Source organism: Mirounga leonina, unplaced genomic scaffold (genome assembly GCF_011800145.1).
Source record: "Mirounga leonina isolate KUSES-001 unplaced genomic scaffold, KU_Mleo_1.0 Mir_82, whole genome shotgun sequence".
Lineage (NCBI taxonomy): Eukaryota > Metazoa > Chordata > Mammalia > Carnivora > Phocidae > Mirounga > Mirounga leonina.
In genome coordinates this window covers 47,427,681-47,445,222 of record NW_023270825.1, presented here as the reverse complement: position 1 = coordinate 47,445,222, position 17,542 = coordinate 47,427,681, and the positions used below count along the sequence as shown (strand labels likewise).

At 40.4% G+C, this 17,542-nt stretch overlaps 2 protein-coding genes across 6 annotated transcripts in view; one reads left to right on the top strand and one right to left on the bottom strand.

Moving 5' to 3' along the window:
* Positions 1 to 9,314, bottom strand: part of MAP4K5 (mitogen-activated protein kinase kinase kinase kinase 5) — a 110,750-nt gene extending 101,436 nt beyond the window's left edge. For 3 of the 5 annotated variants that reach the window (XM_034992435.1, XM_034992437.1, XM_034992438.1), the window contains exons 1-2: positions 9,226 to 9,314; positions 8,755 to 8,971 (exon numbers count right to left, since the gene is read on the bottom strand). In XM_034992435.1, the coding sequence (XP_034848326.1) occupies positions 8,755 to 8,862 (108 nt within the window). In that variant the 5' untranslated portion in view covers positions 8,863 to 8,971; positions 9,226 to 9,314. Of the gene's footprint in view, positions 1 to 8,754; positions 8,972 to 9,221 lie in introns of those variants that run through there. The other 2 variants (XM_034992436.1, XM_034992439.1) reach the window with 2 other exon arrangements.
* Positions 9,315 to 9,483: 169 nt separating this feature from the next.
* The window catches only part of ATL1 (atlastin GTPase 1), an 81,308-nt gene continuing 73,249 nt past the window's right edge, over positions 9,484 to 17,542 (top strand). The window contains exon 1 of the mRNA XM_034992440.1: positions 9,484 to 9,640. The gene's annotated coding sequence lies outside the window, so the exon portion shown is untranslated. The remainder of the gene's footprint in view (positions 9,641 to 17,542) is intronic.

The window sequence follows — 17,542 nt, the reverse complement described above, 5'->3', positions numbered from 1 at the left end:
TCTTTAAAAAAGAAAAAGATTTAACCAGATGATTTATAAAATAGTAAACATCCGTAATAGTACACTTCATCCTAATTACACACTTTATTTTCACAGTAACCTTACACAGTATTTAACATAACATCTAATTAACTTTTAATAAGATATCCACTAGCTTAATAAAACATGTAATTTTAAATACGATTTTTGAAGCACAGTCCTTATTTTTTGCTGTTAACCTATTTTTGCAAATTACTCACTCTCTCACACTACCATGAAAACCCAATAATCTCTTATGCCATACTACCAGGGCACAGAAAGGACAGTATATTCAAACGAATGGTATTACTATCAAAAAGAGAGAAAGTAGGTGATGTTTTGATATCAAATGTGAGAGAGGTAATAAACAGCACATACATTCATTTTCTATCACCTTCATATTTGGGGCCATTAGGCATGCCTACTTATTAGCATTTAAAGATTAGAGATCACTAGTAGAGAGAGACATAGTAGAGGCAGCTACGTATTTGTTTACAAAATCATGCTTTTGAAAAATTACATAGGAATGGGTAACAGCTCCAACAGATGAACTTAATTTAATTAAAATCACAATGATCTGTACTCTTGCACCAGCCAATAAGATGGGATGATGGCAACGACTATGTCTTGGTTCGAATTCCTCACCTTAAGCTTACAATTTAACTGTAGTGATAAGGTCAGGTGATTCAGTAAGATAGATATTTAAGACTTCTGATTACACAGATATCCACATAGCTAAGTCCCTCATTTGCTTTAAGTCTTGGCTCAAATCTAACCTCAATGAGGCATACCCTGACGATCCTCATATAATTCCCCAACTGCCCCCCATCCCACCCTGGCGATCCTGATCCCCCTTAACCTGTTCAACGTTTCCTTCTTTTCATATCTTTAATCGCCTACTAACATATACACAACTTATCTATTATGTTTATCGTCTCTCTCCCTCTACTAGAATGTAAGTTCCATGAGAGCAAGAATCTTTGTCTACTTTGTTCACCTGTGTATCCCAAGGCCCCCGTACAGTGTCTGGCACATAAGAAGTCCTCTAAATATTGGTTGAATGTTAAATACCCCTTTCCACCCTGTCATCACCCTGCTCCATTCCAGCTCCCCATTCATCAGTGTGCCTCATCTTAACCATACAGTAGGGAAACAACTGGGGCTGGTAATCAATGGAGGCTCTACTTGAGAGAGGAAGAGGGAGAGAAAAAAAGGAGGGAGGGTAGAAAAAGGGAGGGAAGTAAGCTTTAAAAGTATTCCCTATCTAAGTCCCTAACAATCCCATCCTAAGTTTTTGTCTTTAGTCTTTCTCAATTTTCAATTCCTCCCAAATTCTTTGTCTTGTTTTCATTCCCTGTGGAATTCCTTCTCTAAATTCAGCAACACTCCTGGTCACTGGGTAATAAAACAATCCTGAAGAATAATAACTGAAAAGCTGTAATCAGCCTCAGTGGAAGGAAAAAAAACAGAAATAGTGGAAGAAACATCTGTGTGTCTCACTGCTTCTTCCTTTCAGTTACACTGCTTCAAGGAGGGGTCTACATTCCCTCTACTTCCTTACTTACCATTTATACTTTAACAATTTTGCTTTTTAACACATTTATTCTATTTTTAATTCAAGGATAGCTGACAGCGTTACATTAGTTTCAAGTACACAACAGTGATTCAACAACCCTATTCGTTATGCTATGCTCACAAGTATAGCTACTGTCTGTCCCCATACAACACTATTACAATACCACTGACTATATTCCCTATGCTGTACCTTTCATCCCTATGACTTATTCATTCCATAACTGGACACCTGTACCTCCCACTTCCCTTTACCCATTCTGCCCATCCCCCTACCCCTTGCCCCCTCCCTGCTGGCAACCACCAGTTGTTCTCTGTACTTATGACTCTCTTTCTGCTTTTTCTGTTTGTTCATTTGTTTTGTTTTCTACATTCCACATATAAGGGAAATCACACAGTATTTGTCTTTCTGATTTATTTTACTTAGCATAATACCCTCTAGGTCCATCCATGTCATCACAAATGGCAAAATTTCATTCTTTTTTTGGCTGAGTCATATTCCACTGTATATAGCTATACCACATCTTCTTTATCCATCCATCTATCGATGGACACTTGGGATGCTCCCATATCTTGGCTACTGTAAATAATGCTGCAATAAACACAGGGATGCATATATTTTTTTTGAATTAGTGTTTTTGTTTTCTTTGGGTAAATACCCAGTAGTGGAATTACTGGATCATATGGCATTTCTGTTTTTAATTTTTTGAGGAACCTCCATACTGTTTTCCACAGTGCCTGCACCAAATTACATTCTCACCAACAGGGTGAGAGGATCCCTTTTCCTCCACATCCTCGCCAACACTGGTTATTTCTGGTCTTTTTGATACCAGACATCCTGACTGGTGTAAGGTGATACTTCATTGCAGTTTTGATTTGCATTTCCCTGATGATTACTGATGTTGAATCTTTTGCTCTTAATGAACCCTTTCGACTTTTATTTGTATGACCACTACGTTGCTCACTCCTTCAAAATGTATTTATTGAGCACATGCTATCTGGTAGGCACCATGCTAGGCTAGCTGATCCAATGGTAAACACAAGGTCCCTGTTCTCATGCAGTTCGAATAGAGGAGGAAGACTGACAGCAACAATGACATGTGAAAAATGATGAGTATTAGGGTAAGAAATCATAGAGCAAACAGATATGACCTTATCTAAGGGACAGAAAAGGCCTCCCTGAAAATGCAATGCTTAAAAATAAGCCCAGGGGTGCATGGGTGGCTCAGTCGGTTAAGTGACCAACTCTTGATTTTTGGCTCAAGTCATGATCTCAGGGTGGTGAGATTTAACCCCTCTTCAGGGTCCATGCTCAGTGGGGAATCTACTTGAGATTCTCTCTCTCCCTCTCCCTTTGCCCACTGCCCTGCTGTGTGCTCTCTTTCTCTCAAATAAATAAACAGATCTTAAAGAAAAAAAACCCAAAGATAGAGGAGAAAGAAGAGGAAGAGAATTCTAAGAAAAGGAAATAGTACCCGCAAAAACGTAAAGGACAGAACGTACAGTGAATATAAGGAACTGAATAAAGTTCAGAATGGTTAGAACGTCAGGATAGGCAGGGCCTTAAAGTGTATATTATTCTAAGGCTTTATTCCATGGATAAGAAGAATAAAGGAGGAATGACACAAAACTTCAGATTTATAATTTCTGAAGATCAATATATTTTCCTTATTGCAGTCAGAACAGAAGGGAAAAAGAATGGATGCAGGAGATGATAGAGATGAGCTCTATGTAAAGAACTTCCTCATCCTTCTTTGTTCCTTCTCAGACACCTTCAATATATCATTTTCTTCTGCCCCCACTCTAACAGTACAGCATTTCCTCTACTCTCCTATAAACTCTCTTGGGTGACCTCACCTATATTTCATAGGTATCAGCCCATAAAGTGATGATGACTCCCAAACCTGTATCCCCAGTTCATCTCTCAAGGCCAGAGCTAGATTTCCTACCATCTATTAGACATACCCACCAATGCAATGCCATATGTCTAAAACCAGACACAAGATCCAGACCCACACATTTAGTATTTTCTAATTTTGTTGATGGCAGCAATATTATCACCCAAGTCAGAATTTTAAATGCCACTGATTACTTGATCAGGTAATTCTGATCATCTTCTAAATATGACTCAAATCCATCCCTTCCTTTTATCTCCAGTTCCAGAACCTAAATTTAGGCTTGCATGAACTCTCATTTGGAGTATTCAATAACTGGTCTTTATACTTCCAGCAACTGTACCTAATCCATCCACTACAACATGAGAGATTCTCTTCTTCAGTGTCTCTTCAGTTTATAGGAAAAAATCCAAATTCTTTGACATGACATATAAGGTCCATTATCTGGCCCTTTTCTTCCAGAAAATAGCCCATGTTCTCCATCTATGACATCTCTGCTATATTTGGTCACACCAAATCTGCAGATGCAGATCCCCCAAAATTCACCATGGTTTCTCAAGATGCCAGGTGTTTGCATCCACTATTCCCATAGCCTGAAATATCTTTCCCATCTTGTCCACCTGAAAATCACTCTGCATTCTTTTACAATCCAGTTAATGCCCCTTCCTCTGTTAACCCTCCCTAGTTCACATCAGAGTTCTTTCTCCTCTCCTCCCTTCCCCTATTCCCAGGAAAAACAGAATTAGGTATTTGACTTCACTTCTACTATGGCACTTCCACTATTATAACTGTTTACATGTCTGTTTTCCTGACTAAATTATAAGTTCCTTGTTGATAGTGTACTTTTTCTTTCTTGTGTCTCCCTTCCCATACCTTAACATCCAATTGGCATCCAATAAATATTTCCAGAATAAATGAATCTTGGGGCACCTGGGTGGCTCAGTTGTTAAGCGTCTGCCTTCGGCTCAGGTCATAATCCCAGGGTCCTGGGATTGAGCCCTGCATTGGGCTCCCTGCTCAGTGGGAAGCCTACTTCTCCCTCTCCCACTCCCCCTGCTTGTGTTCCTTCTCTTGCTGTGTCTCTCTCTGTCAAATAAATAAATAAAATCTTAATAAAAAAAAAAGAAGAAGAAATGAATCTGTACAATGGGATCCTGAAATATGCGTCAAAATGCCTCAAGTCATTCCAGAATTGTGACTTCTGGCTTAAGGGAGAGAAAACGAGGATATATATAAAAGAGGGATTTGTCCCAGTGGACCCAGTTCATCCAGCACCCAGAAGAACTCATGAAAGTTTTAAAACTACATGACAAAGATTTCCATATAAATTATACATTATTTATAATTGCAAAAAAATTTTTCTAACTGAAAACAAATATGAACCTTAGAATGAGTCACCAAATGAGTGTTTGTTCAATAGATCATTTAAAAATGGTATTTTTGAAGAATATTTAATGACCAGGGAAAATGCTAGCCATTCCTATTCAAGTAGAAAAAAAAGATATACATTGTGATCCTTGTTTTATAAAAGCCATTTTTAGAAACATACTGGTTTAAAAACAGGAAAAGAGCCTGAAATAAACTATATTGAATTATTAACTGTGTTATCTCTGGGCAATTTTCTATAACTAATATCATTCAACAAATACTTATTGAGTATCTATCTCTCACACAGTGATGAACCAGAGACATCTATTCCTTCCCTCCTGTAGCTAGACATGTCATACTTGTATAATCAATCAGAAAAAGCATGCAGGTTAGAAAAAAAATACATGGGTTTGCCCACTCTGAATTTATAGCCCACAAAAGTTAAAAAAAAAAAAAAAAAGATTCTTAGACCCTCTCTGGAATAGAGGTTGGGAACAATTTTGATTCAAATATTTTGATAAAGACCACCTCAATGGCTTGTATTGTTAATTATAAACTATATCATGATACTATAATTGTCTAGATCATTTGACATGTCTAATTCTTCTGTGAACAGAAGGTAGTGAAAACACTAAATCTCCAGACTTCCTCTTCCTGTTGGCAGATTTAAATATTAACATTAATTACAAATAAAATTTACTCAGCTGAAATTTAATCCTTCACCCATATTCCACCTCATTTCTTTTTTTGTTTCTTTCCCCTCTACCATTTCCTGCTCTTGCTCTATTTATCTAAAAGAATTCTTATCTTTTCAACCAGGGAATAGCCAGTTCAAGATTGAACTCTCCCCTACTAGAGATTCTCAGCGAAGACAGGAGCTTCAGAGGGGATCTGTGTTTTTGAAGAGCATATATATAATTCACAAAGAGTCTCAAAGCTGTAGTCCTTTTAAAGCTCCTGCTTCATAAGATACTTGCTTTTCCTGGTAAGAATAAAATCCTGCTCCAGACACAGTTGCTATAGTTGTAATATTTATTTAAAAAAGTAGATAATACCCGACTAGAAGAGCAACTAACTTACCTTCATTATTCTTCACTGTTATTATTTTACTAGTTTATATCACCGACTGAAAATACTTCTAAAGCTTCCAAGGATTTTCAGCTCATCAGAAACACAGTGATAAACAGCAAAATTACTCTAACTGCTCTGAGCTTCAAAACTTCAGCACTACATTCTGAATGTTACATGTTTTCAGATTTATAAAAGTAAATACAAGCTGACACAATTCTGTAGGATTTAGACAGCTGAAAATGGGTATGCTATGAAATAGTTTTCCAGAAACAATTTTCCTCGAGAACTCAATTAAAATTTGTACAAAAAATACATAGGATATAATAGGCATTACATATTAACACAGAGTATTAAGTGCTAACTTAATGTTGTGATGTCAAAAGAATATGTCCAGACAACTAAGTGATAGAATTACTGAGAATTATTCATTCATTCATTCATCAAATTTTTAGCACTTACTCTGCACCAGGCATAATTCCAGGTACTGTTAGTGATAGAGAAATGAAAACAGATAAAACTCCTGCCCTCATGGAGTATGTTAGTGGATTGAAAAAGATAATAAACAAGAAAAAAGGAAAGATTATGTTACATGGTGATTACGTGCAAAGAAAAAAAAAATAAATCAGGAAAAAAAGATGGAGGGTTTAGCAAGGAGAGAGGGGAGAAGTCATGGCTGTCAGAGGAAAAACATTCTGAGCAGAGGAAATAGCAAGAACAAAGACCCAAAGGTAGGAAGATGCTTATTATATTTAAGGAAGAGCAAACAGGTCAGTGTGGCTAGAACAGAATGAAGAGGGGAAAGTAATAGATGAGGGGGGAGAGGTAAAGGGGAACAGCTAGGGCTTCCTGGAGGAGCCTATGAGGAAGGTTTTCATGGATAAGTAAGACAGCAACATTTGAAAAGGGGGGGGTGGAAGGTGATTCCAGGTAATTAGAACAAAGGAAAACAAGAACCAGGATTTTGAGGATGTTTAGGAATCAGAGGCTGACCAAGAATGGAATGAGTATACATGTGAATGTGAGAGAACATGAATGTGGTGAGGAAGGAGATGGGGCAGGGTGGAGGGGGTAGATGATGTATGATAAATATTCAGTCATTGACCCTCTGTTTAGGAGCTGTGGAAGAGAGACACAGGGCAGGGAGGCACCAGGGTCAAAGACAAGCATTAGCCTTCCCTTTAACACAACCCTTTGCTTTTCCTGGCAAGAATAAAATCCTGCTCCAGAGAGTTGCTTTAGTTATTATATTTATTTAAAAAAAAAAAGGTGGATTATTTTGAGATTTTTGTGGGGAAAACACTTTGAATTTTCTTGTAGGGAGAAGAGAAAATATACAAGAACTGGAATTTAGACTATTTTGTTAACATGAACTGAATTGAACTGATCTAATACATAGTGAATCATAAGATGAAAATGACTAAAAAGTAGGACTGAGAAGGCAAAATAGGAATTTCAACTTTTTAAAGCGCCTTCCACAAAATGGCTAATTCATGGCTAAACAATGAAGAGTTAATTACCTCTAATTCTACATAAAGAGGATTCTGTTTTTTATTATCCACTTTGAATTCAAAGGTATTCACAGGGCAAGAACTGGGACCTTCCTCATAGTTCAACATCCCATACCTAGAACAGTGCCTACATAGAAGATTCAAATGCCCTTTTAATGAATAAAAAGCCTACCCATCACAGCCCATTTCGGTCAAATGACACAGTGCTAGAGTTGTCATATACCACCTTGAATCATTATTATTAATGGAATAATAAAAGCAGAAAAAGAGAAAAAAGGGATGTTTTCTTTCCATTTTGCCATCTGTGCAATAAATGACATACCCCAGAGGAGTCGACAGTAAATAACCCATATGACAGACGACCATTTCAGCTATATACAGGATGTTTGGAATAATGGGATATATATCATGATTAAATCCAGTAAACAAAGCTGTTGCAAAAATCAAAGGAAATTTCCCTTAATATAGCCATATGAATTCCATTAACGCTCCTTTTGAAATAGAAAACAAAAAGCATAAAGCAATCTGAAACAATCTCTTTCCTTTTAATCCTTCAAGAACTCAATGGATTTAGGGAATTCAGTTTGCTTCTCTATAACTCTTCTTTAATCCCAAATTAACAGTACCTTACCCTCCCGTTTGTCTCAAATAATGCGAAAGAACACAATTAAAAACACAACAGCTCTTATCCCCTCTTGATCATGGAATGTTCTAAATCCCTGAGAGAGGAACTGCTAAAGTAGGGGAAAAAAAAATCAACCAAGTACAAATGATGAAACATCTGCCAGGAAAAGCAGAATTCTACATAGGATGTTTGTGCACACATCATTTTGATTAGTATTACACTGATTACAGTTAAAATTGACAGACCTGGTTTCATATGACTTTTTAAATCAAGCTCAACCACTTAATTTTTTTCTCTAAATGCAAATGCCTAACGTCAATATTCTTTCTCATCTACCGTCTTTCATGAAGCATTTTTCCACGCTAAGCCCAGCACATCCTCATGTGCTAGGGGATTCGAAATCCCCTGGATACCACAAATAAACGTGAAAAGCCTTTATGCCACACAAAAAAAGTACAACAGTGATTTGCAACGGTGTGGTTAGTTTTACGTGTTGGTGGCGATCAGAGCAAGCAATGAATACAGACAGGGTGCTCTGAGCTGAGTAAAAAAAGAACCCGTCCGCTTCATCCCCAAGATGCAACAATAAAGGCATCCTCCCCACGTCTCATACTTGGCCAGAAAGTGGCCCTATTCCCGGGAGCCAGCCGACCGCAGGAAAGCAGCCCGGCTCGGGGCCGGGCCCGGCCTGCCTCACCTTATAGACGTCCCCGTAGGTGCCGCTGCCGACCCTCTGGACGAGCTCGTAGTCCTGCTGCGGGTTCCGCCTCAGGATGTCCGCGGCAGGCCGCAGCGGGGCCTCCATCTTCGCTCAGGGCCCGGCCCCCGCTGGCTCTGCCCGCGGCGCCCCGATTCCCGCTAACGAGGACGAGCGGCGCCGCTTCCCAACATGGAGCCTCTGCCCGCAGCTCCGCCTGCACGAGGGACGAGCAAAGGCTACAACCCGGAGCGGCCCAGCCCCTTCCCTTCCGCCCCGCCGGGAGCCGCGGACAGGCGGGCCTGGGAGGGTCCACGGCGCCCCGCAGTCCCGTCCCGGGCGCGGCCCTTCCCCCTCCTGACCGCCCGCGAACAGCCCGGCCGGTCTCCCCGGCCGCCGGGGGCCTGGGGCCGGCTCGGTACCCGAGGGGGGCGGCCCGGCTCTTTGTTGAGCGCGGAGTCCCGCACCTACTTCCGCGCCGGCGCCCGCGTCCCGCTTCCCGGCACCCGCCGGCCACTCCAGGTCTTGCGCCGCCGCCTCCCGCCGCACCGCACGTCCTCTCGCGGCGGCGGAGGCGCGTACCGTCGCCGCCGCCGCCGCCGCCGCCGCACCACGTCCCCCACCCGGGGCTGCGTCACCGGGTGAAACGTTCCCGGCCAGCGTGGGTCGGCGCCCAGCGGCCCGCCCGAGCGCGCCGGCCGCGGGACCAGAGTGCCGCCCTGAGGCCTGGTCGGGACACGACACCCTCCCGGCCGCCAGGCCACCGCGCCCCCTGGCCGGGCGCGTCCTTTCGGGGCCCAGGCTGTGCTACCCACTGAGATTACGGACGCCCCTGGGCGTTCGTGAACCGACGGGCCTCCGGTAAACCGCCCCCCAGCTCCGTCAGGTAAATTTGGAGGGTGACGGGTAGAGGGAGAAGGGTGGGCACGAGGGCAGCCTTTCCAGTTCAACACGGAAAAGGTACGCTGAGGGCACTGGGCCAGAAGTAACCTGGCCGTGGGGCGCCAGGGAAGGAGGTGGGGGAGTGCCGGGTCAACGAAGGCGCGGCACACCCTACTGCACCTTCCTGTTTTGCAAATCATTCCCAGTGGTACCAGTTTGAGGCTTCCCTACACACCTGCACGACCTGTCTTCCACTGGGTTTTTCCACATTTCTAAGTCTTAGTGGCCTTTATCCCTGTTGGGCACACGCGGTGCCTCACCGCGGGGATTGCTCCTTGAATGAGATCCGGAGTTCTGCAGAAGCTAAAACAAGAGCAGAGACCACAACGTGATTCTGGATCTAGGACCTTCTCAGTATGTGTCTGGGGCAAGACACCATTATTTGGCAATATCTCAGTATCGTTATCTGCAGCTTGAAGAGAATAAGGTTTTGCATCTGACACCTCGGAAAGTGTTGATAAGGCACTTTACAGGATTATGAAGAGGGTTATCAAACAGAAGAGGTTGTAAAATAATTCGCAGTGCACAGAATATAGAACAGGAGTTCGAGGAAGTAATTTGGCTGATGTTTCACAAACTATTTTGCAGTTTCAGTTCCAGTCCTGTTCTGAAGGTAGAAATAAAGTTGCCAGATTTATGTATACTGGCAAAGATATTTCTGGAGTTCAGTAGAGGTTTTGAGCAGAAAAGCCAGATAACACTCAGCCAATGCATTTAGTAACTGAAAAATCACAAAAGAGCACGTTGCAGATGTTGGCTTGTGGTTTTGAACATTCAATTCAGTTCTGTTCTTGGGCAATACACTCCTTGTTGGTGATCATTGTAATTAATTGTATAATGTAGAAATTAAATTTACACCTTAACAGGACAAGGAATATATGTATTTTCTTGTGCTTCATGCACAAAGGGCACTTATTTAGGGAACATAAGTAAGCTCAGACTTACATGCTCTATGGACAAAGCCTATGTGTTTGCTGCATGAAAAAATTGTTGAAGAACAGTTCCTTCTTTCAAAGCTTCTTGGCACTTGTTTTGGTGGGCACATACTTTTGGCTTCAATGACTCAAAATCTTTTCAAATGTTCTATTGGTATCCTAGTACTTGTTTACTGTCATAGATTCTTTTTTTCTTCCTTTGACCCTATAAGCATTGATCCTTTCTCTAGTCTGAAATTTATTCTTACTTATTTATACTTGCATTATTCCAGAGAATTTGAGGCAGCATACAGAAAATACATACTATACCACAAAATAGAAATAAGTAAACGAAGAAATAGGTATGCTGTTAAAGAGAGGGAAAATAGGATACCAAACAATACAGCCAATTGGCCAGAGAGTTTTATAGTGTTTTTGAGATCACAATGAAGCAGTTGATCAAGAGAGGCACATCTTGTCCTGATCTGAAGACTTTAGAAAAGTTTACCTCATGAGCCTTCATAAAGTGAAAACTCTGAATTCCCAGTTTGGAACAAGGATAAATGTCTGATAATCCTTCAAGCATGTTATTCTTGAAACACAATGTTTGATATGAATTGGGCAATAAAAAGTTTGAGGTCATAGGCTTCAACAAGACTCTGGAGTGCAGATACTTTTATGTTGCCAGCAATGGCAGATCCATATGCTTTGACCATCAACCCAGAGGTGAATAGCATGGAAAAAATTGAAATTCTATGTGGTGGTTAAAAAATGTGTCTGTTATAATCATTACTTGTACCACAATTGATGCAAAGAGGAAAACATTTGCTTTATTCCAACTCCAAAAGAATCTTTTTTTTTTTTTAAAGATTTTATTTATTTATTTGAGAGAGAGAGAATGAGAGAGAGCCCATGAGAGGGGGGAGGGTCAGAGGGAGAAGCAGACTCCCTGCCGAGCAGGGAGCCCGATGCAGGGACTCGATGCAGGGACTCCAGGATCATGACCTGAGCCAAAGGCAGTCGCTTAACCAACTGAGCCACCCAGGCGCCCCCAACTCCAAACGAATCTTAAGGATTTCAAAATACTGGTTGAGTTCATTTAAATAAGATCAGTGAATTCATAGCTGGTGGGTTAAATATTATACGGTTGGTAGAGAAATTCAAGTTCAATTTCCATAAAATAAACATATGGTACATAAATTTAGTTTTACATCGTAAACAATTAAGCACATAGTTTCAATAATAAAGAAAAAATGTGGTGGGGCACTTGGATGGCTCAGTCGTTAAGTGTCTGCCTTCAGCTTGGGTCATGATCCCAGGGCTCTGGGATCGAGCCCTGCATCTGGCTCCCTGCTCTATGGGAAGCCTGCTTCTTCCTCTTCCACTCCCCCTGCTTGTGTTCCCTCTCTCGCTGTGTCTCTCTCTGTCAAATAAATAAATAAAATCTTAAAAAAAAAAAATAATGTGGGGCACCTGGGTGGCTTACTCGGTTAAGCATCTACCTTTGGCTCAGGTCAAGATCTCAGGGTCCTGGGATCAGCCCCAAAGGGCCTCTTTGCTCAGTAGGGAGTCTGCTTCTCCCTCTCCCTCTGTGCTCGCTCTCCCTCTGTGCTTGCTCTCACTCTCTCTCTCAAATAAATAAATAAAATCTTTTTTAAAAATCTTAATAATAGTAGTAAATATTACTAAATAAATAAAATTTTGTATTATATTACTAAGTAAAAGTAATATAATAATAAAAATAATAATTAAAAAATTGTAGCTAACAGGAGAGTTTCTTACAAACTACCCAATATTATAACAAGGTATGGAATAAGAATAGATATAGCTTGATAGGCCCTTCATCCCAGCCTCAATATCATATATTCATTGTGTCTTCATAATATCTGACATGTAAACATCTTCCAGGTTTTACTCTTATCTACATAACAACCTATAATGGTTTGCTCTGTGCTTTGTAGTGTTTTCCGTTCTATCAAAGTTCTTTAGTAAAATGCTAATTATGATCAGTGGCTTCTGGTTTCAACTTTAGCCAACGTTGAATTAAAAAAAAATTGGGGACTTAACATTTTTTAACTTCTAGGTAGAAGTTAGTAAGCTTCACAACTTACTATCCAAGACAGAAAGCCTAATTAAAACTCTCAAGTGTGACAGAACAGAGCATGAGGACAATAATTTTTGTGTATGGAACATATAGGCTTAACCTATATAATCTCCTGATGAACCTTCCAGCATAAACTTGTTGCGAAATGTAACTCTGTGTAATTGAGTTTATTGCTCCATAGATTTGTTAGGTATAAATTAATTAAATTTTGGAAGACATCTGCCACAGTTATGATTTAGGTTTTCAAATAGTTCAGCTATTCTTTGTTATTAGTTCGGGTCAGTTGTATATTGAAGAACCATATTTTCCAAGTATAGAAAAATTCTGTTTTGCCCTGGACAGCAATAGAACATGTATCTCATTCAGAATCAGTATCAGGTCATTATGATGGGAATTTTAAAAAGAAGAATTAGGGGTGCCTGACTGGCTCTGTTGGTGGAACTTGTGACTTGATCTCAGGGTTGTAGGCTTGAGCCCTACTTGAGGGTAGCAATTACTTAAAAATAAAATCTTTAAAAATATATGAATAAATAAAATTTTAAAAAATAGAAAAAGAATACTTGAGGAAGGCAATGCACATTCCATTTTTATCCAGCTTGAAATGATCATCTGATATGTTAAAATGCTTTTTTTATGAATCTTGACTCCCAGGGTGGATTTTAGGTTTTAATGAGGACTGGTAGCAGTGTTCTTGTATTCAGTTCACAATTTGGTCCTGTCTGCAAATTCAGTAGCTAAGAAAAAAATGTAAGTTATAAATAATCATATGTTGTTTCTTGTTGATTTCCTCACAGTATAATAAGTATAACATTCAGAAGGGTTGCTTGAAGTTTGCTCACACCTCATATAAACTAGTGTTCTGAGAAGCCCTAATGTACAGAAGAGACTACCTTGCCTGGCTGTGGCCCTGTCCTACAGCTGTATTGCTCTTAGAGGATTCTAACTAGCTCTCTTTTTCCTTGCCCCTTTAGGATGAGTATGATAATGGCATTCCGCTGTTGCTGGTCTCACGGTGTTTCACTCTCCCTTATTGGTTCCTTTAACCCTGTCCTCATTTTTATAAATAGTCCTTTCATTAGATTCTCTTTCTGTGCTGTATCTCTCTTATCAGAACCCTGATTGATAGTTACAGGAATTGGAAGAAGCCTCAGAAAAGAAACCCTTGCTTTGTGGGATGGTATTACTCACATAATCTGATGATTACCTGTATAAACTTCTTGCCACAGAAAATGAAACAATGGCATCACAATTACTGAAATAACCATCGGTAGTGGCAAGAGATGGAGTGTGATGGAGGGCGCAGCACTGGAAGACCAGTCTCTTGCACTTAGCTGCTTTGATAGTGATGATTACTAAAATCATGGTGTCATTTGCTCTGATTGCCTCTGAGAGAATAAATGGGAAAAAAGACAAATGGCCTGAATTCCAAACTTAAGGCATGAGTAGAGAATCAAAAAGCTTCTTTGACAGCTTTGAAGAAACATTTCTCATGTAGCTGCAGAGAAGATAATGGCTGATAATCAAGCCCATGGCCGAATAGTAAAGGCTATCAAGTTGCAACATTAATTAAATGTGAGACCTAGATCTGTTATGCTAAGGTAAGATCCCTGGTAGAGAAGTATTGGGACCCTGCAACAGGGAATGGGGGCATTTGGGTAGATAAAAATGAGGCTGAGAACTTTGAGTAAGAGTTACATTTCAAATAGGTGATGGGCATTAAGGAATGCAACACTTGTAATGAGCACCAGGTTTGTATGGAAGTGATGAATTACTATATTGTACACCTGAAACTAATATTACACCGTGTGTTAACTAACTGGAATTTAAATAAAAACTTTTAAAAAGAGAGAGATTTCAGCATAGCCCTGATGGAGAAGGACAAGACCAGTTCTTGAGGAGAAAACTTACGCACTGAAGGAATTAACAGGATCTTGCCAAATACTTACCTGTGATTCAGGTTGACTTGAGTGGCTGGTGGTCTTTCTGAATTGGTTATTCGAAGCTGGTAGACTATATGTTGAAATGCCAGAACTTCCAGGGCATACTGTAGAGGAAGGAATCTGAAGATTCAGGGAGATGGGAATGGTGGACTTGCCCTATTATGTACATCCTGCTTAGTAATGCTCTATCCATACCATCCCTATAACGGCCCATAAAATTTACCTTTATCAAGGCATTGAGTAAAGGGCCACAGATATCCTTGAAAAATTCTTTGGTGGCTGTCCTAATTGGTTGGAAATGATAATGGAGATGCCACAGTGAAATAAGGATCCATGATTTCAGTGGGAATATTGAGATCCTGGTAGAGGCCAGGTGGGACTTAACTGTCAAAGACATGTTCAGCGCAGTTACCATGATAACCCTCAGGAGGAAGTGATCATCAGGGTGTTTGACTGTAAGGATCTTTTTGGTTCTGTATGATCATCAATGTCTAGGAATGAAAGAAACCAACAGTCCACTTAAGTACTACTTGACATATGTAAGCAGAAAAGTTCTAGGTCTGACGAGCAGAAATGTAACTCAAGTCACTGTAATGGCGATTCAATACATATCACGCAATTCTTAAATTGTAACCAGTTCACAAGCCTGGAGCCCCTTAATTGAGGGAGAAGCCTCATAGTTGTATTTCTACAAGTGGAGTCTTTACTAGAGCAAATCATCATGGCCCTTGGCACCTAGAATGTAGCTATTGACTTGAAACCTAGAACGTAGATTTCAGTTTCTCCCTCTTCCTCTGCCCCTGCTAGTGTTCTCTCTCTCAAATAAATAAAATAAAATCTTTAAAAAAAAAAATCAGAAGCAGTTAGCCTTCACATGACTGGTCATAGTCTTACCTCAGGCCTTTGTAAACACTTGAGTTATAATATGGTATCATTCCAGAGGGACCTTTGTTTTCTCGATATCCAATAGAACATCCTGTTACTCTATTACCTTGATGACGTGGTGCAAACCGGATAGGTGGACAGGAAGTAGCAACTGCCCTAGACACCTTAAAAAAACCTTTCTATCAGAGGATGAGAAATAAACCCAGTTCAGAGACCTGTGCAATAGGGAAATTTCTAACAATCAGTGGAGTTACTGTGCCCCACCTTGCATTGCCCACCTTAAAGAACAATACACAATGCTTGGTTGGCCTGTTTGGATCTTGGAGCCATATACTGCATGTGCTGCTCTCTGACCCATTTACCATGTAAACTATATCACTGCCAGTTTTTCATATGACTTGGAAAAACAGAATGCCCTACAGATGGTCCAGGTTATTGGCGCAAGCTGCACTGATAGGGTTTTGGAATAAGAATATGCCCTCATCTCCTGACAACTATTCTCCATTTGAAAGGTAACTCTTGGCTTGCTACCAGGCCTTGGCAGAAACTAAACACCTGACTGTGGGATACTAAGTGACTGTGTGATGTGAATTGCTCTTTAGGAACTGGGTGTTATCTAATTTACTGCATCATAAATTGAACATGGGCAGCAGAATTTCATTGTCAAATGGAAAGACATATACTGGGGTGACCTGAGCTGATATGGAAGGCATGTATAAATTGCATGGACAGACTTCCTCTGTACCTGCCCCTACTTCTTTGCCACCTTTTTTTTTTTTTTAACCTTTTCTATGGGCTCATGCTCATTTAGCAAAGGAAGGAAAAGCTTGCGCCTGGTTTATTAATGGTCTGCATGATATACTAACACCAACTGGAAGCATATAGCCTCTGAATTATGGCCCTACCCGTAATGAGGTGGTTTTGAAAAATAGAGATGAAGAGCAATTCTCCCCATGGGCATAACACTGAATAGAACATCTGATTATCCTCTTCGTTAGGAAGGAGAGACGGCCTGAGGTATAGATCTATCTTTATGTAAAGTGGCCAGCAGGTGGACCAGTAACTTGAAGAATATCTGAGACAAGGAAGTCAGTGGGAGAGGTAATACAGATAGATTCTCAAAATGGACCCAGAATGTGAAAATATCTGTGAACCACATAACTGCCCACAAGAGGGCATTCATTCCAATAATCAGGTTTACAAGATGGTCTGTCCTACGGATGTCAGCCTCTACCTAATGACCCTGATGCTAGTTCAATGGGCTCATGTACAAAAGGAATAGAAGCCAAATATGGATTCAGCAGCATGGACTTCTACTCGCCAAGGATAATAGTTACTGCCACTATGGAGTGTTTAACCTGCTTATAACAGGGCTATTGCCCGGGCCCCAGTATGGTAGTATTTCCTATACAGACCAGTCAACCACTTGGTGGCAGTTTATTATACTAGATTCCTTCCGTTATGGAGAGAAGAGGGATTCATCCTTAGAAAATAGGTATATATTCCAGTATGGGTTTATGTTCCCTGCCTGGAAAGTTGTTTTTTGTTTTGTTTTACTAGTACCACAATTCATGGATTTATAGAATGCCTTATTTCATCATCATGTATTATAACATTAAATTTAAGCAAGAAATTCATTTTACTTTGAGGAAAATATAGCAATGAAATCATGACCATGGAATTAACTGATCTTACCTCAAACCCATCACTCAGAAGCAGCTAGTTTGAGGGAATGGAGGAAAGGCCTGCAGAAGGATCAGTTATGATGCTGGCTGGGAGATAACCCAGTAAGGATATGAGATAGGACTTAACCCAATAGCCAATATATGTTGCTATCTACCCCACATGCAGAATGTGTGGGCCTAGGAACCAAGGGGTGGAGTGGTGGCTCTTCTATTCCTAACAACTCACTTGAAGAATTTTTGTCTCTACAACTTTGTCTTTAAAACATTGGGCTTGGTGGATTTGAAGGCCTAAGGGACAAATACTATCCCCAGATAACA